General features: G+C 33.0%; 1 protein-coding gene across 1 annotated transcript in view; it reads left to right on the forward strand.

Annotated features, from left to right (window-relative positions):
- The window catches only part of LOC142326929 (uncharacterized), a 516,589-nt gene that overhangs the window by 126,494 nt on the left and 363,827 nt on the right, over positions 1-26,268 (forward strand). Inside the window, exon 3 of the mRNA XM_075369657.1 lies at positions 19,283-19,418. Coding sequence (XP_075225772.1) covers positions 19,283-19,418 — 136 coding nt within the window. The remainder of the gene's footprint in view (positions 1-19,282; positions 19,419-26,268) is intronic.

The following is a 26,268-nucleotide window of genomic DNA, read 5'->3' on the forward strand; positions in this document are numbered from 1 at the left end:
TTAAATAAAAAGCGCGCATACCGTATTTAATTCGCGCGGGTATGGCGGTATTAGCGGCGTCGGTCGGCAATAACTAAACTAATATAATTCACAACTTGCATAGAACAGATTTCTCTTGTACGGTCGGCAGACTTGTGTAGCCGTTGACTTGTGACACCGAATCAACGGAGAGATCGAGTACGAGACCAAGCCAGACGGAGTTACTTTTTTACACTTTAAATATTATTAATTTATTTAATTCTACCGCTGTGACGTCAAAACATGGCAGGCGATTACAAGCATTTTTGGGATTGGGTGTGATTTTCAAAATAGATTTTTTTTTGCAAATATTGCTATTTTTTAATTGTTAACAAATGTACCTAAGAAAGATATACTCTTAAGCGAAAACTCGAGATGCTGAGGGTGATCTTGATTTACAGCCTCACTCCTTGATCTTTTGAGTTTAAAATCTAATGGTATTAATGCCCCATTTATACGGAACTAATCTGACCCAGTTTGGTCAAAATCGGTTGCGGTAGTTCTGGAAATATAAGATGATTTAGAGACCAACACCGATCACACGAACATTAACATCCGGAAAATTTCCATCCGATTTTTTGGTTTTTTGGGTTCCATAGATGGCAAAACGAAAAGATCCGGTGAAAACCGCATATACTCAAATTCGACCGATTACAATATTTTCCCTTCTGGAGTTACATTTCTGCTGTAACCCTATCTAGACGGGAAAGTAAAAGAATAAAAAGATTTATTGCCGTAAGGTAATTTATCTACTCTTTGACTTCCTTAATGGATAATCAGATTAAATGAATTTATAATTTTTTATTCTACAGTGAATAAATACAAATAATTAAATATAAATTACACTCGTCGCAAAATCAGCTGATTTTCGATGTCGAGAGTTCTAAGGTTCAAGTCCTTTTAAAGGCAGTTACTTTTATATGGATTTGAATGTAGACCGTGGACACCGGTGTTCTTTTGGTAGTTGGGTTTCAATTAACCACACATCATAAAAATAGTGAACCTGAGTCTGTTCCAGACTACACTTTACACTCCAAATTTACACTCACGCTGCAATTATGTCAGACCGGCAGCAGTAACTGCCGGCATTTGCCTACATCACACACACATACTCAGACCCGGCAGTAGCTGGAAAACTGGTTTGAAGAAATAAAATAAATATTACTTCTGCCCTAAGAAATTCTTATTTCGTGTTCAGTCCTTTTTACCAGTACTTTTAATACATTTTAAACATCCCATTTAATCAGTATAAGTAGTACCTCTAAAATTCGAAAGAGATAACTTCGTCTTACCCTACGTTTTATCCGCCGATCTTCGTGGCGGAGTGGTAGCGTCTTGGCTCTTCATCCGGAAGTCCCGGATTCGAATCCCGCTCAGGCATGGCATTTTTCGAACGCTACAAAATTCATTTATCATACATCGGTAACTATAAGTTACTACAAAAGTTCACGTAAATTATTGTTACTGTTGTTAATAAATATGTTAACATAAGAAAAGCGATTGTTCTATAAAATATTACTATAATGTATTTCTTTACTTTTTTTAATAAATATAATTTAGAAAAAAACTAACAATAATAAAGGTAAATCAGAAGGACGAACAATTTTGTAACACGTGCAACTACCTGAAAAAATTCCTCTTGAATAGAAGTCAAGATTGCACGCAACTACGCGGTACTACTCGTACAATTCATTTTATGTATTTTGAAAATGTTATAACAAATTGTCCTACAGTAAGGTTGAGTTAGTAAGACAATTCCTACCGAGAAAGACAGGCTTCAATTTGTATCGTCCATCTTCTGACACATCCAGAAGAAAAAAAATTCCAGCTTAAATAAGTAAAGATAACCAATTTATGAATAAAAATGTTTGTATTATCTATTATGATAATATTATAAAGCATTATTATGTTTTATGTACATATAATCTAATTATAATATACTACTACAAGGTATTATTATTTTCAGTAAGTTCAAGATCACAGCCCACCAATAACTGTGAAAAGCATTTGATTGCAACAGTTTCAAACATCAGAGGAAGTGACTTAAACGTTTTTAATGGGTTTTATACTTCACGTGGGTTTTATACTTTAAATGCCACTTCATGACATTTAAAGTTCAAGGTCAACTGTCTTGTTACAGGGAATAGCTTGTATTGCTGTTAAAAGACTCTCGTTATCACAATATATTATTCTTTATTTTAATCAAAAGTTTTATTGCGTTTTAACGTTACTTACCTTAAAACTGATTTTTTTATTAAAAAAAAAAAAAATTATAATATAACTTTTTTATAAATAAATGCTTAATTGGATAATTTTATAAATTACAAGTTGTAATTTGTCGCTCTGTATATTTCTGCTTTACTAAGTTCAGAAACAAATTCCAGTGAAAGGGTAAAATAGTAGTAGAAGTATATGCAGTACTTTTGACAGATTTATTAATGTAAGTGGGTGGCGGAAAGAGGTGAGGGCGATGTTGGTTAGCGGAAAACAGTGTAGAGGGACCGACCACCACCTCGCCTACCCATTCGACACCACAACACCGACACAAACCCCTTTCCTATGCTGATCATAACACGGTCGTATTTCTTCCTTCAAAGTTCTACTCTTATTATGGCCTCCATAAACAATGAAAGCGGTGGCTTACAATCCCGCTTTTCACTAAAAATATCTGGGGTGGCAGAATTTTACCGAACGATTAGAATTCCGCGAATATTCTGTTTTGAAAATAATGCACTACGCCATATATGTATGCGTATACATATATATGTGCGTTGAATATGTTCAACGTACGTTAATTTTCAGTCATTTATGTAATTAAATTCGCGTTCGTAATCTATTAAAGTGAATCAGTATTTATAAAATCATAATGATTAAGCTTAAGTGCATTAAAAAAAGTTACTCAAATTTTATTTTTAATTATGTAATCTATAATGAGAAATATATTAAATCTAATAATGAAATTGTTAACATAAGATTGAAATATTATTACTACACATCATATATAATAATATTATTACGATTTAGAGACAAATTAAAATAAGATATTATGGCTTTACTCGATTAACACCTCAGGCCCAAAGTTCCTACAGAAGTCTAAAATATAAACATATATGTAGGGTTGGAGAAATGTTTCTTCGTATCCTGTCCTAGTAGAGGGCATTTGTATGTGTGTCTGTCTGTGTGTGCATCCACTTAGCTGAGAACATGCTTACATGATCGAAAATACTGCCCGTCATAAAATCATATGATTTTTTTTTTTTTTAATGTCTATAGACAATAAGTAAAAAGAAGCAACACAAACAAATAAGAACAAAAAGAAAGAACATTCTTACATGATTAAACATAATGCCCGTCAAAAAAGCATACGATTTTTTTTAAATGTTTATAAACGGTAAATAACCACCGTAACAATAATTATAAAATAAATTAATAAAATTCATTCATCCAATATTTTAGTAGATCTTAAAATACAACTATTTTCGAGAAAAATAAATCGTTACTAAAAATACTATCAATTATCCAATTTATAATCCATTCATATTTTGTCGTAAGGTTAGTTTCGTATTATGATAAATAGTTTCGTAAATTGAATATAATAGATAAATAATAAATTAATTTAATTTATATTTAAGCTTCCAGCTCCAGTAGCGAGTGAATCTGCATATGGATATAATGAATCTTGAGTGAGAGTGTTGGGAGCGTGCAATCTTTAAAAGAGTTTGTTAGAGATATGCCGGAAGTGACATGGAAATATTACTAATAATAATAGTGTTCCGAGACGCCGCCCGCCGGGGCAACCCACTCGGAGGGCCTAGCTGCGTAGGCGTGTCGTAGGAACTCCCTGCAGCTAGGAATAGTATAAAAGTAAAAAAAAGGTTTTTATATTTCAAAAGAAGTCTATTAAACCGAATGTGTCCCCTTTTGATGGACTACCTTTTGTTACTTATGAAGTAAACTCATAATCCTGTCATTGTAGAACTTCTGTGTTTTCTGGATGAAAAACTGCGATAAGTTATTTTCACTCTTTTAAGCCGTTTTATACCGTTAAAAAAGTTTAAGTTAAAAACCGTTTTATACCGTTAAGTTCTGTAGAGACAGATAAAGATGGTTGTCTGACGGTGAAAGTTCAGGGTTATAAGCTGGATATATCAAAACTTCCAGGTCAAATTCTCTCAATTTTCGACGCGTTACCAAATTATGAGCCTTTTCTATTGCTTAATTTTTGTCGTTTAATCTCGATCGTTTGACGTAATATTTCCAGCTGTTAACGGTAGCCACCAGACTCCACGAAGAACTTGATACAAAAAACTGCTAACATCCAGACCAATATGGATTCAGAAAAGGTTTCTCTACAATTGATGCACTAAGCAGAGTAACTAACTGGGCAAAATCAGTCAGAAGAGGCACGTGGTGAACAAGACGATTACCCCTAATGATACAGTTAGACATCCAAAATGCTTTTGGGACAGTGCCATGGTCTGCTGTTGAAGCATTGATGAGAATGCACATTTCCAGCTATATAATTAATCAAATTAGACAATACCTACACGAGAGGTATATGGAAGTTAATAAAGTAGAAGGCTTGGTTTCCTATCGGGTGTTCGGGGCTGTTCCGCAGGGATCCGTGTTCGGTCCCCTGCTTTGGAACATTTTTTACGACAAAGTATTCAGGTTACACTATCCGGAGGGTGTGACTATCGTTGGATATGAAGACGACGTAGCAATCCTGGTAGAAGAAGGGGGTATAAACAATTTAGAGAATAAAGCCAATAGAACCTTGATCCAGATTGATGAATGGCTAAGGGACAATCAGCTGCAGATATCTACGGCAAAATCCCAATGCATTCTGTTCTCGAGAAGAATTAGGAATGTAAATGTTGAAATAAGAGGGGAGAGCATACAAGAAGTTAATAACACGAAATACTTGGGGGTTGTGTTGGACAAGAGCCTCAGGTTTAGTGCACATGTAGAAATGATATGCAAAAGGATTGTTCCCACCACCACAGCACTAAGGGATTGTTCAATAACAATAACGCACCCAAAACGTAGGTTAGGAGGTTGATAACCTCTGCGGTAATGTTATCGATGCTGTACGCTGCCCCAATTTGGGGAGAGGAAATAAATGTACAGAGGAACATGCGAAAACTGAGGAGCATACGCCGTCTAGCACTAATAAAAACAGTAGCAGGATATCGACCAATTTCATATGGTGCGTTGGATGTTCTGGCGGAGGTGCCACCCATAGAATTATTAATAAAAAAGGGAAGATTGAGAACAACAGGAATGCTAAATAGTGAGGTGGAAAACATCATTGTGAGTGAATGGCAGAATGAATGGATTGCAGACTGGGACATGGACTAGACAATTGATATCTAATTTAGATAACTGGCTAAACAAGGAAAAAGGAAACATGAATGTTTACATGACACAGATAATGACCGGTCACGGGTCCTTCGGCCAGTATCTATACAGATTTGGTAAGCGTACAAGCCCTCAATGTATCTATTGCCAAGAGGTAGATACCGTAGAACACACGGTTTTCACGTGCCGGAGATGGGAGAACTTAAGACCAGAAATAACAATAAACAACTTAAATGTGGAAAATCTAGTGAGTTGGCTAACTAGTAACAATAATAACTGGGGAGAGAAGAAAAAAAAAATAAAAGAAAAAAAAGAACGGTAGAAGTTTGAATCAATCGTTTAACCACGTGGCAGCATCTTGTAGTAAAAAATTACCTTCTATTTCTATGATATACACTTAGAGTCAATCCTGGTCTGTCACCGTCTGCGGGACTTCTCACTGTATCTTTGAAAATGATTTTAAAATAAAATTCTATTTCCTTTCATTTTTATCTTAGAGATACGCTAAACTATTTTTAAAATAAATTTGGAAACAGGATTACACACGAAATCTTAATGTAAAAAATTCTGTACTTAAAAATCTAAAAATAGATGTTTATTTTAAACAAATTCCAGCAAATCCTGAGGAGAAGTATATGCATAAGGAAATAAGTACAAGGTTTAAAAAAATAAAGGAGAAATATCAAATATTAATTGATTAAAAAAAATTTGTACATAAAAAACACTACAAGGTGAGTATTTTTAAGAATGTATTTAAAATAAGATATAAAACGTATATGCAATGTTTTCATTTTTGATGATCCCAGTAGAAAATGTAAATTTAGGTTAAAAATTTTAAGTCAGACCATTGACATCAACTCAAACTCCCACTGCAACATAATTTACGCGTTTCATAGAACTCTGAATATTTTACTCGTACATAAAAGTTTATCTCACGAAAGAAAATACATATCCTGAACAAACATCCCAATCAAAGAAGCTTAAGCAAAATAATATTACAAAAGTTTTTCAACATTTTTAAAAGCTTGCTTTATACTTTTTAGTCGTACTTTAATCAAATTATTATCATAAACTCCATGAATTTAATTACAATAGTTGGTTTGCTTGGCATTTCTCCCGCCACCACCCTATTCGGTCGCCCTAAAGCATAAGACCGAATGTCTGTGCCACAAACGGCTACTGAGCCTCGAAACAGTTAAGCGACCAGTGTCCTAAATAGCTCCTACAGCTTAGCTAACAGCGTGAGCGGACTAAGCGCGGTGCCATACACCACCGGCTTACGTGTCCCAACCGCTCACTTGTCATATATTTAATAAAATAGGTAGGCGCACCCCGTCAACTATTAAAAATATAAATGACATCCATAAATTAAAATTTACTTCGTCTGGACAGTAATTCGCTGACACGCCTAGGTCACTGAATTCCAGCAAGTACGTGTCCACCTTATTAAAGAGCTTGGAGACTTAACTGGTTAGTGGTCAGCCATATATATCTCTAGGTTAGCTTGACATAGCAGCGTGGTAGGAGTCTTCTCCCTTAGGTAAAACGGTGATATCGGGTGAACAAAGCAACCGCATCAAGGAAATCCCACATGGCCCGACAATGTGTCTCTCGCCAGATTGACTTGCTTCTTGTGAGTGGCCAATTTTCCCCTTGACCTCTAAGTTGCAGGGTGGCCCGGTCTCTGGCCTTCCCAAGAACAAGGCAGTCAAACATCAAGTGTTCATTTGATTGGACCTTCCAGCAGACGCATAGCTCATCAGCTGCCAGGCGTAACCGAAACAAATATTGTTTTAAATGAACATGGTTAGTGAGCACCCGGGCACCCGTTGCCCTTAAAAACAAGCTCGAGGTATACCATCCTCTCAGATCCTGTCTAAACTTATACAAGGATCTTTCCTTAGTCGTGGTACAGCTACCATGCTTCCATCGCGTGCCTCTGCAGCCTCTTCCGCAGGCTGGAGTTGGGCAACTGAACGAAATTTAGATTCGGTGCATTGTGATCACCGTTCCGCTCCGGTACTGGCCCGGCTTGAAACCAATCCAATTACCTCGGCCTCCAGGCCTCTTTACAATCTCCACATGGCTGCCCAAACTTTCACCTCTAAATCGATTGGTAGAGCCTTTCTCAGTACGTTGGTAGCCTCGTAGTAGATTGTTTTAAAAACACCAGTGCATACAATTAAGGCTCTGCGCTGGGCACTCCTTAAATTTTGAGCAAGTGCTCTATTCATATCCAACCTATGCGCCCAAACGGGCGCCGCGTATGAGGTTATGCTTTTGAAGACACCTCGGTACACCATGTACATTTGACGGCGTGACAACCAATAGTCTTTCCGAGCAATCTTCCTAAGTTTGTGCATCATTGAGACGGCGTCCGCCGCTACTTGCCTAATGTGGGTTGCCAAACGGTAACCTTTTATCAAACAAAACACCTAGGTACTTATGAACTCTAATTAGGCTGTGTTATCAGCCTTTATATTTAATATGGGAGTTACGACTGTACGATAATTTTACTGCACCCTTAAGAAGCATAAGTCTTGGTCACAAAATCTTTAAATTTTGAATGTCCATTCAGCCCTCTGCGGTTGACAAGGCCGCCTGCGCTCAGTCTTCTAGCTGTGGTAGTGAATTATCACGAACTAAAAGGAGACAGTCATCCGCAAAAGCCTGAGCCGTGACTCTTCTGGAAATGTCAATCCCAGAAATCCGTTGAATACGAGGTTCCACAACAGGGGGCCGAGAATGGAACCCTGCGGGCTTCCCCTGGTAACGGATTTTTCCACACCTAGGTGCGCATTCTTAAACAGAGCTGTACGGTTAGATAAATAGTCACGTACCACGGTCTGTATGGCTACGGTAACATTGCGGCGTTCCAACTTATAGAAGACAGAACTCCGACACAAGGAAGGAAATGCTACCTCTATGTCTATAAAAATTGTCAAAACATATTTACAGTCGGCGCTTTCAACCTCGGCAAGAGTATCTAACTTGCAATCGTCGGTGCCAACCCCTTTCTGGCCTCACGAAACATGATTTAGCAAACAGTTCGCCTCAATGCATTCCTCAATGAATTTAATTAGTAGGTTAATTTGGATTTCAAAGATAACATCATCTATTGAAACTTCGCATAGCCTTTTTGCAGATTTTGCAATTTTTTACTCCCGCACCCTTAATTTACCCCTACGGAGGAAGTTTTTCAAAAGTAATGATAGAATATTGTATTGTCATCCGACCTTAGTAACTGTGCAAAATTTCATCAATAGGCAACGTCAGGAAGTATGTTAAATTATCATCCCCGTACGGGGGAAGTTTGTAAAAGTAATGGTGGAATAATATTGTATTGTCACGGCGGAAGCAGTAGCCTACATGCTACGAGGCGCCGAGCAATGGAAGACGGTTACGGAAATGGTTGCTGTGATGCTGCGGTAGAAGGAGTCAGAGTACAGCGTGTAGGGTGCAGGCTGATTGTTGTTTCCTCTTGTGGTGAGGAACTCTACTGCTTTCATGAGGGGCTCTACTAAAATAATGAAGCCTGTGAAACAGCCTCGCTACATCTTGAGCTAGGGAGGTAGACCCCATGCATAGGGTGTTCGGATCCACCCACATGTAAGAGTAGGGGGTCGGAGCTACCCTATGATGTTATGATGTAATGGGGGACCCTCAAGGTTTAGAGGACGGGTCGCGTTATGTAAACACCAGATATGTGAAACGCACACCTGGTGCTTCGTAGGTTAAGGACGGAAAGGGCAGCTCTCTAGCTGAGGAATGGGCTGGCTATCCAGAAGAGGAAGTCGGAGTGTCCTGATGACGTTAGGGAGACCCCGGTGGGATGCCTGTACAGCGGGCTAGACAGGGAGGGCAGCCTGCTGCCACGATACCTGAGGTGACCGAGTAATGCTTAATTGCCGTACTGATTGCCTTAAGGATGTTTAAATCAGAAACAAAACAAAAAAGTAAATGTATTACAGGACAGGATAACCGTTGGTTTTTTTATCACTGAGAAAATCATAAAAATAATTCTAAAAAATCTTAAAAGGTTATTAAATATTAATTCCTTGAAATGTTCCTCAAAAATAAAGATTTTGTATCAGTACTGAGAAATATAACTTACCACACACTAATTACTGTCATCTATAATTACATTCATCTTTTTAAAACTTTTGTTTCTACTAAACTAAGTTTTTGACCGCTTTCCAAGCAATACTGGGTTACAACCAATTTCTCTTGTCTTCTATTATAATGAGCCAAATGCTTCTTTACTCTGGTTTCTACGTTTTTTTTTTGTTTTTTTTTTTTTTAAAGTTTACTTTTCGTATCATAAATTACAATTATTGTCTTTACAAATCAGTTTATTACCGCCCCTGCTTTCAAATGGCTTAGTTTTATCTTTAACCTTTTCGAGTACAAAGGCAAATTTTCTAGATTTAAACATGATAACATTAACATTGCGATTTAAAAAAAAAAAAATATATATATATATATGTATATTTTTTTAATATAAATATTTTTTTATATTTAAAAATATATATATATTTTTAAAATATATATACTTCTTTACTGTACAAGGAAGGGAAATTTTTATCCATACTTTTTCAATTTTTCTTTTTTATTATATTGATTTAAGGTTATTATTTCAATTGTTTTCAGTATATTGTCAATGGTTTTTCTATAACTATTTAACCCAGTTTTATCTCGAATAAAATTCATTTTTCTAATATGAACAACCATATTTGGTGTATTCTGTAAAACATCGTATTACATACTGCCGTCTAGTAAAAACATTTTGTGTAAAGATTTTGTTAATTAGATATGTGAATCAGGAACAGGAATTTCACAATTTTTTCTTTTTATATACATGTACTCAAAGTACATTTATATACATTACATTTACATATTGTATACTATGTGTGTATATTTAATATATTATTTATGTAAAGTATATTTCATCTTCTTTTTCCTCAGTGCTTCTTTCTTTTTCTGTCTAGCCTACGGAACCACCGTATGGTATTACTTCAGAAGATGAATGAAGATGTTACGTATGAATGTAAATGAAGTGTAGTCTTGTACAGTCTCAGGTCAACCATTCCTGAGATGTGTGTTTAAATGAAACCCAACCACCAAAGAACCCCGGTATCCACAATCTAGTATTCAAATCCGTATAAAAGTAACTGCCTTTACTTGAACCTAGAACTCTAGATTTCGAAATCAGCTGATTTGCGATGACAAATTTACCAATAGACCAACCCGGTGGGGTTTCCCTCAGTATCTATTGATGATGATTATTTAACAGTCAAGACTGGCATCTAAATTTAGATTTTAAATAAATATTTATGTAAGTTTTTCTATAACGTAATCTTGTCTTCTAAATTAATTTTTAACGTTTTTTAACTTTTTTCACCGAGTCCTATTTAAAGTGTAAAGGTATCGCAGAATTACTGTGAATAAAGAAATTATAAAAGTTTAAACAAATAAGAAAGAACCTGAAAATAAATTTCTGTATTATGTTTGCATCAAATTCCTATCAGTTAATATTCTTTCATGCTGAAAAATCTGAAAATTTGCTGGACCGTAAATCAATCACCTCTATGCTGCTGTGACAAAATTTTCATACCTACAAAAAAATATGAAAAACGTTTAATTATTTTTTGCTTTTCAGATTAAAATTTTAAGTAGCCAACGTGAAGAAGAAGAAGAAAAACAAGCAATTCAAACCACAGTATTAATCCACATATATTAGTGGAAAAACAGAATTAATGATACATGAATGGTCAAATCAAAAAAAAAAAACCAGTCTGTTGGTAGAAATAAAATTATTCTCGTGCCATAGATAAATATTTACTGCACTGATTTATGAAAGGAGATGTAGACTGAGCGGCAGAGGAGAAAAAATAAAAGATGGAAGATTAATAATTAACTAAGAAATTTTTCGTTGTAATTCTACCTCAAGTGAATCTGAAAAACGTTTCAAAAAAAAAAGATCATTCCCCGGTTGAAATGAAATAAAAACCAACAAAATTATTTCTAAATTATTGTAATCAATTGAAGATTTTCATTAAAACCCATTCTCTAATTTTATATTTAAAGAAAAATAAACTAAAATCAGAACGGTTCTAGTTTTAATTATTTTAGTTTTTTTATTGCTTCCTGAGTGATTAAATTCCAAAAATCTACTTTTCGGAAGAAATTTAGATAAACTGTAAATTTTTCAAATGAAGATATCTGCATTAGATTAAATTACAGAGTGTAATCAAAGTATGGCACCTTTAAATATCTATGTTATTTAACATAAAAAGATAATAAATTCAGTAAATGTTCTTACCTTAAAAAAATTTATTTTTGGTATTACACCACTACATTCCAAGTATCCAGGTGGGATCAAAGGTGGTATTGTGATATTATTTTAAAAGACATTACACGATGAAAATTTTAACTTAAATGTTTCGAGTTACGACAATCCTAACTAAAGTAGTGGGAATTTAATACTTTTCATAGATAGTTTCAAAATTCTTCAATTTACATTCAAAATAGTGGTTTCAGACAAAAAAAAAACATAGGAAGCTTTGAGATAGGAGTATGCCTAAATTTTATTTTGTAGCATCTCATTGTTGAGCGATTATTTAAGGATTGCCACATATAAATTTTCTTTCCTCTCTACTAATGCCATCTATGGTCCGCGTGAACAACTTTAAGTGTAGATTTCAGTCTTTTAACCGGAGTAATTTTTCATTTTTTAATAAACGGAGCTATTTTATTTGCTCAGACCACGCCAAGTTATGGTTGACTTGTTTTATTAGTTCTTGAAACACATTGAAATTCTTGATTTTTGTCTTGAAACCAGTTGTGGTTTTGTGTTTCTTCATCAGTGATGTTTGTTTCTAGCATAACTTTATGATTATCACCGTCGATGCATCTATTGTTTTTTTTTAATTTTCATGTTCGTGACGATACGTTTTGTGAATCTTATGAAATTCATACGAGATATATGACCATAGAATTAGATCTTTCGGTTTTGGAATATACCAGTGAATTTTTCAAAGTGTGCGTTTAGAGTTATTAATTGGTTCGGTGTTAGTAATTATTATCCTTTTTCCTAGGGCCAAAGATTTTCCTGAGGATCCTTCTTTCTTTCCGTTCAAGTGCTTAATGACGTGTTTCGTAAGTGGTCCGGGCAATCTGATACAAACTAGCATTTCGACAAGGCTGATGGTCTTTTAATAGTGGATATTTTTAGATAGAGATGAATATTTTATTGTAGATATTTGGGTTGAGTTGGTATGCGATATCCAATTTGTTCGTTCATTGATTCTTTTTCTGGTGTGTCGAGCGTGATGGATTCCTCGAGTAATTGATTTTACTGATTATAGAGATTTGATCTTTGCTGGTTCGAATATATTTTGAAGTTTTAATGTTTGTATTTCGTTTTTTCGATAAAAATTTGGAGGGTAGATTCATTGAGATCCTTTGAAGATGAATTAACGTTTGCCCCTTCAGAATAATAACCTAACGTAAGTAAAAAAAAATCAACGTGAATCAGACACATTTGTAAACCTCCAAAAGAAAGGCTGATAAAAAATTAACCGATGAATATATATTCATCCTTGCATTCAAATGATTACATTAAAATTTCACCGCCCCCAGTGATAACTTCAATTAGTTATCAACCAGAATACCGTACTTTTCTAATCTATAAAGAATCCTAATGCAATTGATAACTTTCAGCGATCCTCCACAGATTACTTCAATAAAAAACTAATCAGGATACGTACTTTTTTAACCATTCGAAATTACCAGTACGATTAATTAGAATCACCCTCCTTACATATTACATCACTAAGTAACCAAAATAAGAACAAAAGATTTATCAAACCAATTAGGAGTACCAATATCATCGATATATTTCACCGCCCCGACAGATTCGTTTAATAATCAATACATCATAATTCCATTTCTCTAAAACCATCCCAAGTGTCAAATCGGTTAATAAGTTTCACAGCCACCAAAAATGAAATCAACAAATAAACAACAAGAATTCCGTATTTTTATATTTTATCACAAGTACCAATATGAAAAACAAATTAAAATTTCAATACTTCACGTCAATTAAAAATGAAAAACTGACAAATTATTAAATAGTAAATTCATATTAATATTAATCATAATCCCTGTTATTTAACCAATCATAAGATGCGAATAAAACATTTCTAATTGAAATAAAACAAATTTTGACCGATAAATACGTACTGTCCCTCAATTTTGTTACAATATATCATATGCAGTCAGAAAACTTTACATTTTATCAAACACAAAGACTGAGAACCACCCAGACAACCAGTAATTTTGAATAAAAAAAGAAGAAAATTGTCTTACCATTACTTTATCTGATAAAATAAAAATATATGTTACCAACAAAGTTCTTTTAATAATCCATTATTTATATAAGTATATACAACCCAAAATATACATATATAGTATATTTTCAATTACTAATGTGAAATGAGGTATTTCTGTAGATCTAGTCCTTTTTGACAGATACATAGAGGATCCCTTTTGTCTGTGATAAATTAAAATTTTACCAGTTTAATTTTTTTTTTTAAAGCAGCCGCTATATCAGAAGTGTATAACAAAATAACAAATATATATTATCAGAATTGAGAATAAAATTTAGAGATTTATAGATCAATTATCAGTTCTGTTTTACGGGTTGTAAAAAATTAAAGGCATATAGCGGTTTTTTATATGTACTGTTCGCCTAAATGCTCGTCAACATTGCAAGTCAATTCTCAAAACATGATGCAGACTTTACACAATGACTCGACGGAATATTTAGTTTTCTAAAGAATCGGGAAAGGTATGAAACAGACCTTGGAAATTTTACATTCAGTCCGGAACCTAATCCAGATTGAGTGATAACAAGTCTTGGTACGTTTATAAATCAGGGTCGACAAGATTAAATATAGTTTTACTCGGTTATCGATCGGTAACGATTCATATATAATAACGAAAAAGTTATCTTATACAAAGCTTGCTTTATAACATTTTACAAAAGTTCCAGATAAGTTTTTTTTCCCGGAATATGAAGATGTAATATATGAATTTGACTAGAAATACATGTATGTCAATCTGTGTTAGAATATTTTTCACGTTTCTTCAGCGGCTAATAGGAAATTTCAATGAATATTTGGTACGAAAATTGACGTCAATGTAGTAAATAAATGCTTAATGTTTACATTTTTTCACGACAAAAAATTAATGTTAAATGTATATTACTATTATTATTGAATTTGTTCTTCTCTTTTTCTTTAATTTTCCATTTTTTTCTGCAATCCGAGAAATATCATGATAAAATATAGCACTCATTCTCTATCTATGGTCTACTCCATACTAATTTGACCATAAATCGGAACATTTCATTGGCTGAACGCATCACAAAAGTTTTACTGGTTATCAGTTTTTTAAAGGATGCAATCACATCTCAAAAGATTAAACCCAACACGTCTGAATGCACTTATTCACATGCAAATATATATATTTTTTTTATTTAAATATTAATATGGATCAATATTATTTATTAATTATCAACGCAAGATGTTGCAGAACTAACCTCATTTTTGAACTACTTTTTTAACGAAGTTAAAATTGTATACATACTTTAAGAATTAATACTTTTCTTAAAATAAATGAAACAGACTTAAGAGTATATTAAAATTTATTTATATTTTAAAACTGAGTTTTCTAAAATTATAAATTTTTTTCTGTTACTACCTCTAAAAATAGCTTTGGTAGTAAAAAAAAGTTAAAAAAAAATTGGAAAATATTTTTATTATTGTACCACACATTTTAACATTTTTATAATATATATTGTATTATAAATTTTCTTTATACTAAACTGAAATTTCCTACTAATACCATATTTGCAAAGTAAAGAAAATAAAAAATAAATAAATAGAACAATAGATTAAAAAATAAATATTTACCGACTGATCAGTCAACAAACACAAACGTTATATTTACTAATGACTGCAAAACATTTTTTTAAAAAGCAATACAAACACTTTACATGCTTTACGTACAGCCAGTGAAAAAAAATACGAATGATAGTTGAAAAGAATAAATAATTGATTTGATCGTATATAGACTGGATTTTGTTAAATAATAAAACTTAAAAACCAGCTACTCAGTATTATATAACAGATAAACGTAAAGGATTAAAAAAAAACACATGGAGGCTAATAAAAAATAGAGTGAAAGGATTTTTAAATGTAATGTAACCACATTACAATACACACAAAATAGTTTCCCTTTTTTTCTGTGTTTTTTTGTCATCCGACATCAATTAATATGGCCGATGTCTTAAGATTATCTATCGGCAAAATATAAAAATTAAAAATTAAAAAAAAACAAACTTCTGAACAGGGAACTACATTGCACCCTGATTAATAACTACATAAAATTATGCAAATAAACGCAAAATTGTTATTTAAAAATTATGTAATATGTAAGTCTGTTTAAAATAAAACACAATATTAGTCATTTGTGGGGAAGAAGTCCTTACTCCAGTCTTTCGATCTCAAACTGCTTCGGTATCTCCAGGAATTAGGGGTGTCTGTTCTGAGGATTCTCGGAAAGGAAATAAGGATGCGCATCTCTAAAGATTGAATCTGGAAGACGTAAATGGAACCCACATTACCGAGCTGCTAGGAACCAATTTAGCGAGATGACTAAGAAGTACAACCCGGACATATATACAGTTATACAGACGGCTCTGTCTCGGCGGACGGGTGTGGCTGTTTAGTAGAACTCCCTGATAAGGAGATAATATATAAGCTCAGTGTTTAGTCCTCTGTATTTTTTTGTGAGACCTAAGCAATATATTTTGCCTTAAAAGTTATTGAGACCAGTAATGACAGCTTCCTGTCATAACTGATTCTATGAGTGTACTTGGGAGCTTTTGCTGCAGACGATCTGAGCCCATCATTCAAATCATTTATGAAGAGTAGACAAGACAGTGGTTAAAATATTCGTATATACAGTACAGCGATATTCGTATATGTCTCGAACCTCCCAGATTAACCATATAGTAGTACCCTTAATTAACTACAATTACTTATTAAGGAGGGAGTTATCTCAATAGATTTACATCTCAAACTATCTTTATAGTTCAATAACTATAACGGACAAAGAATCGTTCAAATAGGTTCATCAGTTATTAAGTTTCATGCAAATATCGGTACAAAAAAAAGCCATTCCTATCTACATATAATGATTTTAATACTATAATAAAATGAATTTTATAGCAAAACTATAAAACTGAATTCTGATTCTGCTGTCAACCGTATAAATGGTGGAGTAATAAAAAAATTGTATTGATTAATAAATAAAATAATAACCTCTTCAGAGTAGTTTTTTTTAAATTATGAATTCATTCCATAATTTATTTTTTTCTATTTTTATTTAACGATCATCGTTAAATATAATTTAAACTTTATTACGTAAATGGTGGAATAAAAATTATAGCAAGAGAACTGAACATCAAATATAATAAATTTAAGTGAACATACGTGACAACGAACGATCAAAAAAGAAAACCAACAACCTTTTTCTGATAAAACGTAAAATTATCACTAAAAAACCCATGACCGTAAAATGCAATCGTAATTTTTTTTCTAATATTAAAAAAGCATCTAACTATACTTCCGTAAGAATCATTCGAAGTGGTATTCATATTGGCTAAAATAGCAGATTTCTTTTTTTTTTAATGAAGTTATCACAACTGTACAGTAAAATGAAAATATACGCTATTAGTTTATCTATAATAACGATTATTTAACAAGCAAAAGAAATAAAAAATGAATGTTACTGTAAAATTATTTTAAACAAAAAAAAAAAAATCATCTAATAATTGATATCATGTTTATCATAAAAATTTGATTATGTGTTTTTTTCGTTTTACCTACTATGGGTTAATTCACTTCCTAAATTTTTTACAACACTTTTTCTATAACTCCATTATTTCTCGATGTTTTAATTGTCTTTCTTCTAACCTGATATACTTCTTCCGTTGTTTATGATTTTTTGTTAGAAACCTGTGACGTTTTACAATTTATTTCTCAGCTGTAAACGTTTATTGATTTCTTGTATTATTTTCAGTTCTTCCATGTCACTTTCAACTTCTGTAATCCAGTTGTTATTGATTTTTAGATTTTTAAACTGTACAAATAGTCTCTTTACCAGACTGTTAGGGTTTATTCTTTTGTAAGCGACCGTAAAAGACAATTCTTTTTCTGATTGCATCCAGCATTTTCTTTATGTTCAAGTACAGCCCCTAAGATCTTTCGTTCTTTTGTTTATAGTTCAAAGATTAGAAGTTTCTTGTTAAATATTATACATTCGGCTGAGTAATAGAGCTTCCGGACAAACGACGTAGTGTAGGGTCTTTGTTAAGCGTTCATTGATATCGATTTCCTAATGTTAGTGTTTTTAATCGATTGATTCCATTTTATAAATTCCTTTGCCTGATGGATTACTTTGCAGAGATTTTGACTTCATATACAGAGTGTTTCAGGAGGAAAGGGGAATACTTTGATAACTCATTCTAGAGGCTAAAAATAAGTAAAAAGTTCATATGAAAATAGGTCCAAAAACGCTTCGTTAGCGAGTTATACTAAGTGAAAGATTTCGCCCGAGTTTCAGTTCCTCCGGGTTAAATAAAGGCTTTCTGAAATTCTGGGAAGGTCAATTAAGGGGCAAGTTCAATTGTTTCTAATGGTTTTTGAGCTGGAAAATCGAAAAAATAGGTCCCAGAACTGTATCTCTCTTAGTTTCTAAGATATCCCATGTAAAACGCCAAAAATAGGGTCAAAAAACATTTTTTTTTATGTTTGACGTACAATAATGTTGTTAAATTGGAAATAAATCATATTAGCCTCTAGAATGAGTTGTCAAAGTATTGCCCTATCCTCCTGAATCACTCTGTATCTCTACTAGATGTTTCAATTTTTTCTGGTCTGTAATTTTCCTGTAGGCCTTTATTATTTTTTTGAGAGCTGATAAGATGTTCGCCTTGAATTCACTATTCTCGAAGGTCTGCCCTCTTGTCCTTTCTGTTTTTTCTTTTATTTAGCTTACTTCGCTGTTGTTTCTATTGAATCTGATGTCATAGCCAGAGATCATCTGTGAACGCTAAACAGCTTATTTATTATTAATTTATTTTCCTTATATTCAGTCTAATTTTATCGATAATTTCGTGTTCTTTCATTTTTTCTGAATCTTCTAATAACTTTTACCAGTACACACTGAAAAAGTAAAATTGAAAGCCTTGTCTACCCCAGTCTTTACCTTGAATGTATTATATATTTCTCTTAAGAACATTTTCTGGAATGATTTAACACTCGCTTAAGTGAGTTAACGCTCGTCTGATGACATCTTTTGGTTTTTTGTAGGCCAAATTCCTCCAAGGTTTTAAGTAGACTTATAATCTATTTTTATTACAAGACTGTCCAAAAAGAAGTGTAATGTATTTAGGGTGTATGTATGTATATTTGTTTCACCGTAGCAGCTCAAGGACCGAACCGATTTAGATGTATGATCCCGGGTGGAATCCTTACGTTATCGGGAGTGTCATAGGCTATATATATATATATATATATATATATATATTCATATGTTTAAATAAATTTTTAAAAAATTAGAGAAAGATTATGCTATATACAAGTAATGTATACCGAATTATCACCCGCACGTTCTTTAATTATCCTGTATGTAATTTTTTTTTGATAGTCGTATTTTTTAATTTTTTAAATTATCTCTTGTTTATTATTTTAAAGTAATTTTTAAAATATACTAATAATAAAAGAATAAATATTACCTCAAAACTATAATAATAATTTTCATTTTTTTCCAGGCGAGCATGTCAAATGCAACTCAAGTGACACTGAAACGTGTTCCAACGACATTGACGGGACGATATAGTTGTGAAGTATCTGCTGACGCCCCGTCTTTTCACACGGCTCTAGTCTCTGGAGATATGACTGTAGTCGGTAAGTTAACCTGAAAGAAAATATTATATAGCTTTTTACTAAAATAAATTACTTTAAATTCTTTCTGCTATTTTATTTTTATTTAAATCTATATTCATAACAATATTTTATATTTCATTCATTGTCATGGATAAACTTACGAAAGAAACAAAAAATTGATTTTTTATATTCTCTGGGGATTATTCCAACTGAACATAAATAGCTACATTTCATATAAATATTTTGTATGTTTCTCCCAAATTCTCAAATTTATAATTAATACGACTAACACATTTTTCATCTGCCTGAAAACTCTTCTTCGAGTCACTTATTTCTGATATCTTACTTTTTATAAATCTCTTAATAATTCTGCTAAATTAAATTAAACAACCGGTATTTTATTGCCGTCGATAAAATATATTTTTCATTTTAAAATTTAAATTATTTTGTGTTTAGACAGATTAAAAGACTCAACTTTACCCCATACAAATTTAAGTTTATTGTGCAGTTGCCGGATGTAAAACACGTTCTCGATTAAGTCTAGAAGTCCTATCACATTACCAAACCCCACTTTACATACCTTCCACCCAATAAAATTAAAGAGCAAAAAATCCAGTTATTCATCTCCTCAGCACGGACGTATTAAGAACTGAACCAAATCGTATAACTTATACTAAATAAGCTGTAAGGAAAAAGGTTAAGATAAAAATGGTCAATTTGTGTACTTATAAATCTCAACATAGACGAAAAAGTCATCCCAGGAGATAGTTTCAGAACTATTTTCAGGTACGCTCCTCATGATCGGGATACAGAAGTGTATTCCTCCTCTGCTGAACAGGATATTTAACCAAAACGAAGACGATTTCGTGTGGAACGAATTAAATTAAAACAAAAGAAATGGTTTTCTTCTATAAACCAAATAAACATTAATACATACAGGCATAAGGTTCCTAAAGTAACGCCCCAGCCTATCCTAGAATTGTATGACGTAGAAATACCAGTTGATCTATAAATCACTCAATGTAAACCCTGGTAATATTTTTAGCCACATTTAATTATTTCCTTTATTTAAAAAGAAAATTAAATCTTGGAGTCATGTAACGCTCGTTATATGCTTGGCTTTAAGTACTATCCAACTGAGAGTAATAGAGTAATATCGTATTTTTTATTTCACTTTAAAAAAATTTAACTTTTATGTATGTATCTCGAATAACTCAAAAACGATTAGCCGTAGAATGTTGAAATTTTGGATTTAGTACTTTTGTAACATCTAGTTGTGCACCTTTCCTGTTCATTACAATCGACTGGACAAAAAGTGTCAAAAAAAGACCAACATCCAAAAAATTTTGAGTTTGGACTTTTTCTTAACTGCAGTAATCAGCCCTCATTGAGAGATTTTTAACGACATATTGTAAGCGGTACTAATTTTTATTGGTTCCAGATTTATAGTCAAATAAAATTCTAATTAATGAAATATTTGGATCGTACAAGGGGAAGGCCCATCGGTTTGAATCCGACTTCCTTTTTTCTATTCCTTTTTTCGATTTCCTTTTTTTTAACTATTTGTTTTTAATTTTAATATATTGATTTATTAATAATTATTAACCTCTGATTGTAAAAAAATTGTGTTTATGTAATTTTTAATAGGCGTACAAGTAAGTCGTGTGGTGTTCACATCAGATTTTTTGAGATTGAGAAACGAGCTTGATGATCACCTCATTGAAGAACTTTCTTGTCTACTTCTTGAACTTGTGTCTTCACAACTTCATGAAGTGTTCCTTGACTTGTGTCAAGGAACACTTCAAGAAACGAAATAGACCGCACCCGATGAGTGACTGGGAACCCCGGAAGTCCCGGGAGTAAAATTTGTGGCTTATACGGGCTATCTAGGAGGGGGGAGTTAAGACCGTGTCTCAGTGGTGGGTCCCTTTCGGGATTCACCACTTGAAGCAAGGCGTAAAGACCATAATCCCGATGGGGATCCCCTAGGAGGTCCCCGTTAGAGGCACGGCAATGGCAGACCGTAGTACCAATAGGGGGGTTCCTTTTGGGGTTTCCTCACTTGGGGCGAGGCGTGGAAGACCGAGTTACGGCCGCTTGAGTCGCTCTGCCGTGGAGGGCACAGCCGGACGCGCTGGGGGATCCTGAGTGATTAGAGGTGAGGCACCTCCCAGGACCCATGATGATTGCAAGTCCAATCCTGGGAGGCTGGGACAAAATAAAAAAAAATAAAGAAAAAATTTTTTAAAAAATAATAAAGGACAACGTTTCCGCATTTTTGACTCGCTCATCACTCCTTTGCATATAATTTAACTAACTTTCAATAAATTTCAATTTAGAAAACAGATCACCGATTGTACATAATCTCCCGGATTGACAATTGATGTGACTAATGAAACACTAATGGAAAATAACATCTGATGCACCAAACGTTTGGAGCTAATTACACGTCACAGAGTAGTTTGAATATGTCAGCAATCAATTTGAATTTGAAATTGACAACCTGTGTTATTAATACATGTAAAATATTCTTACTTTAAAAATGACTTTCTTAGTACAATATGATGATATTCTCTTACGTAAATTATTCCAGTGATAAAATAATTCCTGATCAAATATATATATATATATATATATATATTATGAGTTCTACCTATCTGGAATGTAACAGAAAATTATACAATTCAGTAATAAAAGAAAATAAGAGCGTTTCCTCATTAAAATATTCTTCCTGATGAAAACGTTCATTTAGATTTGTAGAAACATTAATTAAGTTGAGTTACCTCATTAACATCAAACAGTGCACAAAAGTATATAAAGTTATCATCACACTCTACTGCCCTTAAATTACTCCTTCAGAGAAGATGTTATTATTAATATAGCTAGCTTATCTAGAGATTCAACTATCAATTTGCTTATTTTAATCTATTTAAATCAGAATTTACCCGGTAACCTTAGATTTCAGAATAAACCTAACCCTTTATTATAAACTACACACCATCCTGATCCCAAATTAAAAGGTAGACCACAATAAACTCCTGATTACTTAATTTTTCATTATGATCGCTTTAGGGGATGTTACTTCTTTATAAGTTTGAAAAACTAACGATAGCTACAAAAGAGAAAGTCTCTGCATGTTTTAAATCTACATTCTTCACAATTTAGAGAATAAAAGGTTTAATCTGGTGAATAACATGAATTTTTACCAAAATATATAAAGTGATTCAGGGAAACGGGAAATTTTAAAATTAAATATAAAAAAAAAATTATATTAAATATATTTATTTAATAAATAGAAAAACCACCCCGTTTATGAATATATACACAGTATTTATTTTTTGAAGATGGTATCTTACAGGTGGGCTCTGTCTCTACGAGGATATTACTGCAGTTTGGTAGTGAAACTCTGCATGGTTCAACGCAATATTTAACAGGAATTTCAGCAACTGCTTTTTGGATGATGGGTTTTAGTTCTATCGCAACAAGTCGATTACTATACACTTTGCTTTTAAGGTGATCTCAAAAAAAAACGCACACCGACAAATCAGGATACCTGGGAGGCCGTTGAATGTCATCACTTCTCGAACGATTGTCGTTCAGCAACCGTTGATAGTGGTGCTGTGTGTGATTTTGATCCATATTGGTTGAAACCAAGCGTTTTCAATAATTTGGTAAAATATCTTTAGTTTTTGCAAAACATTTTTCAGCACGGGACGTATTGATCTGATGGGACAATAGTCGTGAGGCCACCCACGTTTTCAAAACAATAAGTCCCTATTACGTCATACAATGATACTGCACACCATACGGTAACCTTATTATTGGATAGCGGGCGCAGATGGAGTGTAGGATGTGTAGGATTTTCTTGCGCTCAAAAACGAAAATCTTGTTTATTATCAAATTCGTTAAGGTGGAAAGAAGCTTTGTCCGACATCCACAGTTGAGTTAAAAAAGTCATTATCCTCGTTAATCTTTATAACCACTCGTTGACAGAATTGGTGTCACATTATGTGATCGTTTGTTTGCAGTTCCAGGACGATCTGCAAGTCATAGGAAGGATAAAGTAAGCCCTCCATCAGTTTTCTTGAAACTGGAACTATAAAGCTACTCCATAACGACGAATTGAACGGTGTGGCTTTTTATACCAACAGCTAGAAAATTCTCTTAAAGTTGAAAGATATTTCATATTTATGAACGGTTCGCACACCTCTAGGTTTCTTTTTCATTGCTGAACCGGATCCTAAAAACGACATCTCCATGTGTTAATTGCATGTGCTGACAGTAAACGATCATGGCGTAAGTAAATTTACCCTTTCTTTCTTTTGCCTGTTTAGCCTCCGGTAATTATCTTACAGATAATACTTCAGAGGATGAATGAGGATGATATGTATGAGTGTAAATGAAGTGTAATCTTGTACATTCTCAGTTCGACCATTCCTGAGATGTGTGGTTAATTGAGACCCAACCACCAAAGAACACCGGTATCCAGGATCTAGTATTCAAATCCGTGTAAAAATAACTGGCTTTACTAGGACTTGAACGGTGGAACTCTCGACCCTGCGTGGGAAAATCTCAACGCGTAGCCTATACACTGTCAATATCTTTAAAACCTCTGATGTGGACACCACAATACTTCCTTGTACGCATGTTGCATTACATATACACCTTCTTTTTTTTTAATGAAAAGTAAAAAACATTTTATTTCATTAATTACTTACGATATTTTTTTTTCTTTATCGATATTGAATTATTATTTATTGTAATTTTTTTTTACAATCAGAGTTTAATAATTATTAATAAATCAATATATTTAAATTAAAAAGAAAAAGTTAATAATAAAGAAAGGAGATGAAATAGGATTCGAACCAATGTTCCTTCCCCTTGTAAGATCCAAATATTTCATTAATTAAAATTTTATTTGGCTATAACTCTGGAATCAATGAAAACAAGTTCCACCTATGATATATCGTTGAAAAATTCTCAATGAGGGCTTATCACTGCAGTTAAGAAAAATCCAAAATATAGATTTTCTTTGGATTTTGGGACCTTTTTGGATACTTTTGGTCCAGTCAATTCCAATAAAAAGTAGAAGTGCACAACTAGGGTTACAGCAGTCCTACACCCATAATTTCAACATCCTACGACCAATCGTTTTTTTAGTTATTCGAGAAACATACGTCCGTACGTACAGACGACATGCTGAAATTAGTCAAAATGGATTCAGGGATTGTCAAAATGGATATTTCCGTTGAAATCTGAAAACCGAAATTTTTTGTCATCACAATAATTCCTTTAGCTCTTACAAGGAAGTAAACTCGCTTTGATGGCAAAAGTACATCGCCCACCACTCCCAGTGAGTTGCGCATTTAGTTATCCTTGTACATTTAGATAACTAAATGCCAAGATGGCTTGAGCTGACATCTGTGGGTTATTTAGGCTGACACTTGCCCAGGGCTACCAACATAAAGCTCAAAATTTCACATTTCCCCGAGTCACTCGGAATATGTTATAAAATAGAACTGTATTAATTATTATAAAACTATTGTTTTTATCCTACAACGAATTCTACAGGATGAATTCAGTAAGATACGAAACACTGTAAGACTACTATTTAAAAATAAGTTGTGATACTGTTTGTTCATCACATCTATTTTTGATATCTATTATATGAATGGTTTGCAAAATACCATCATTATTTGCTCAACATAAATATGCTTAGACATATTTATGTTGAGCAAATATGTCTAAGCATAAATATGCTTTCTACATAGATTGTATGTAGAAAATAATGTCTTATATTGTAATATAAAAGAAACTTCTGTTATACGAAAATGATCGTAAGAAAATTTAAGCTTGACAGAATGTGTTTTGATTTCATTTTTCGCATAGAGTTGAATAAAGAATTGTCTATAGAGTTCCACGTAAATAAAGTCATACTGCTCATAAATAATCAATGTTTTTTGTAAAAAAAATAATAATGATCACTAATCTATATATATAAAGCAGGAGTTGATTTCTTTGAAATGCAAGATGAAGATCCCCTTAAATATAAAAAAATATATAATTCGGCAAAAAGTTTCTATTTATTGCAAGGTTGATTTTTATGTTTTTTTTTACACTTTCGATTATCCGGTTGTCTGGTTATCCGGGCATTCTCTTATTTTGAAATTCAGTTATATCTCCGGGACGGTACGACCAGTTTTAAAAATTTAAACAGAGTATTTGATAGCAGTACAAGGGCTAACGTTATAATTATGAAATAGAAATCGAAATGAGTAATTAAAGTACCGGAAAAAGTAAGTAAAAAGTTTTTGAACTAAAGTTAAAGTTATGTATTTTTACACGATTACAATAAATAAATCAGTTTTTAAAAACTGTATTTTCTTTTACACCCCAAAGAGTAGAGCGAAGCGATGCCTGGCTGTGAAGGGCTGAGCAGGTAGTATAAATATAAGTTAATTTAAGCTGTGTATTTATATTAATGTGTATTTAATTAATTTTTTAATTTAAGCTGTGTATACATATTCATGAGGAAGTGAAGGCTGAAATGGGGCGTGCAGGAAGACCATTAAACATTACCTGTTTAGCATTTGCGGACGATCTTGCAATACTTACAGATAACTTTTTAACGGCCACAAGAGAGGTCGAAATACTGAAAGTAATACCAGAACAAGTAGTGCTTCAAATTTCCTTTGAGAAAACAGAAAATAAACCTCGTCAAATATGACAAATAAATATGGACAAATAACTAGAGTGCACAAGTTTAAAAACATAGGAGAAATCATACAGGGCACAGGGACCGAGAAAGAAGCTCAGGAGTACAATCTACAGAAACTAAAGAGAGCATTCTGGACAACTGGAAATATTTATA

Source organism: Lycorma delicatula, chromosome 6, assembly GCF_047948215.1.
Source record: "Lycorma delicatula isolate Av1 chromosome 6, ASM4794821v1, whole genome shotgun sequence".
Taxonomy (NCBI): Eukaryota; Metazoa; Arthropoda; class Insecta; order Hemiptera; family Fulgoridae; genus Lycorma; species Lycorma delicatula.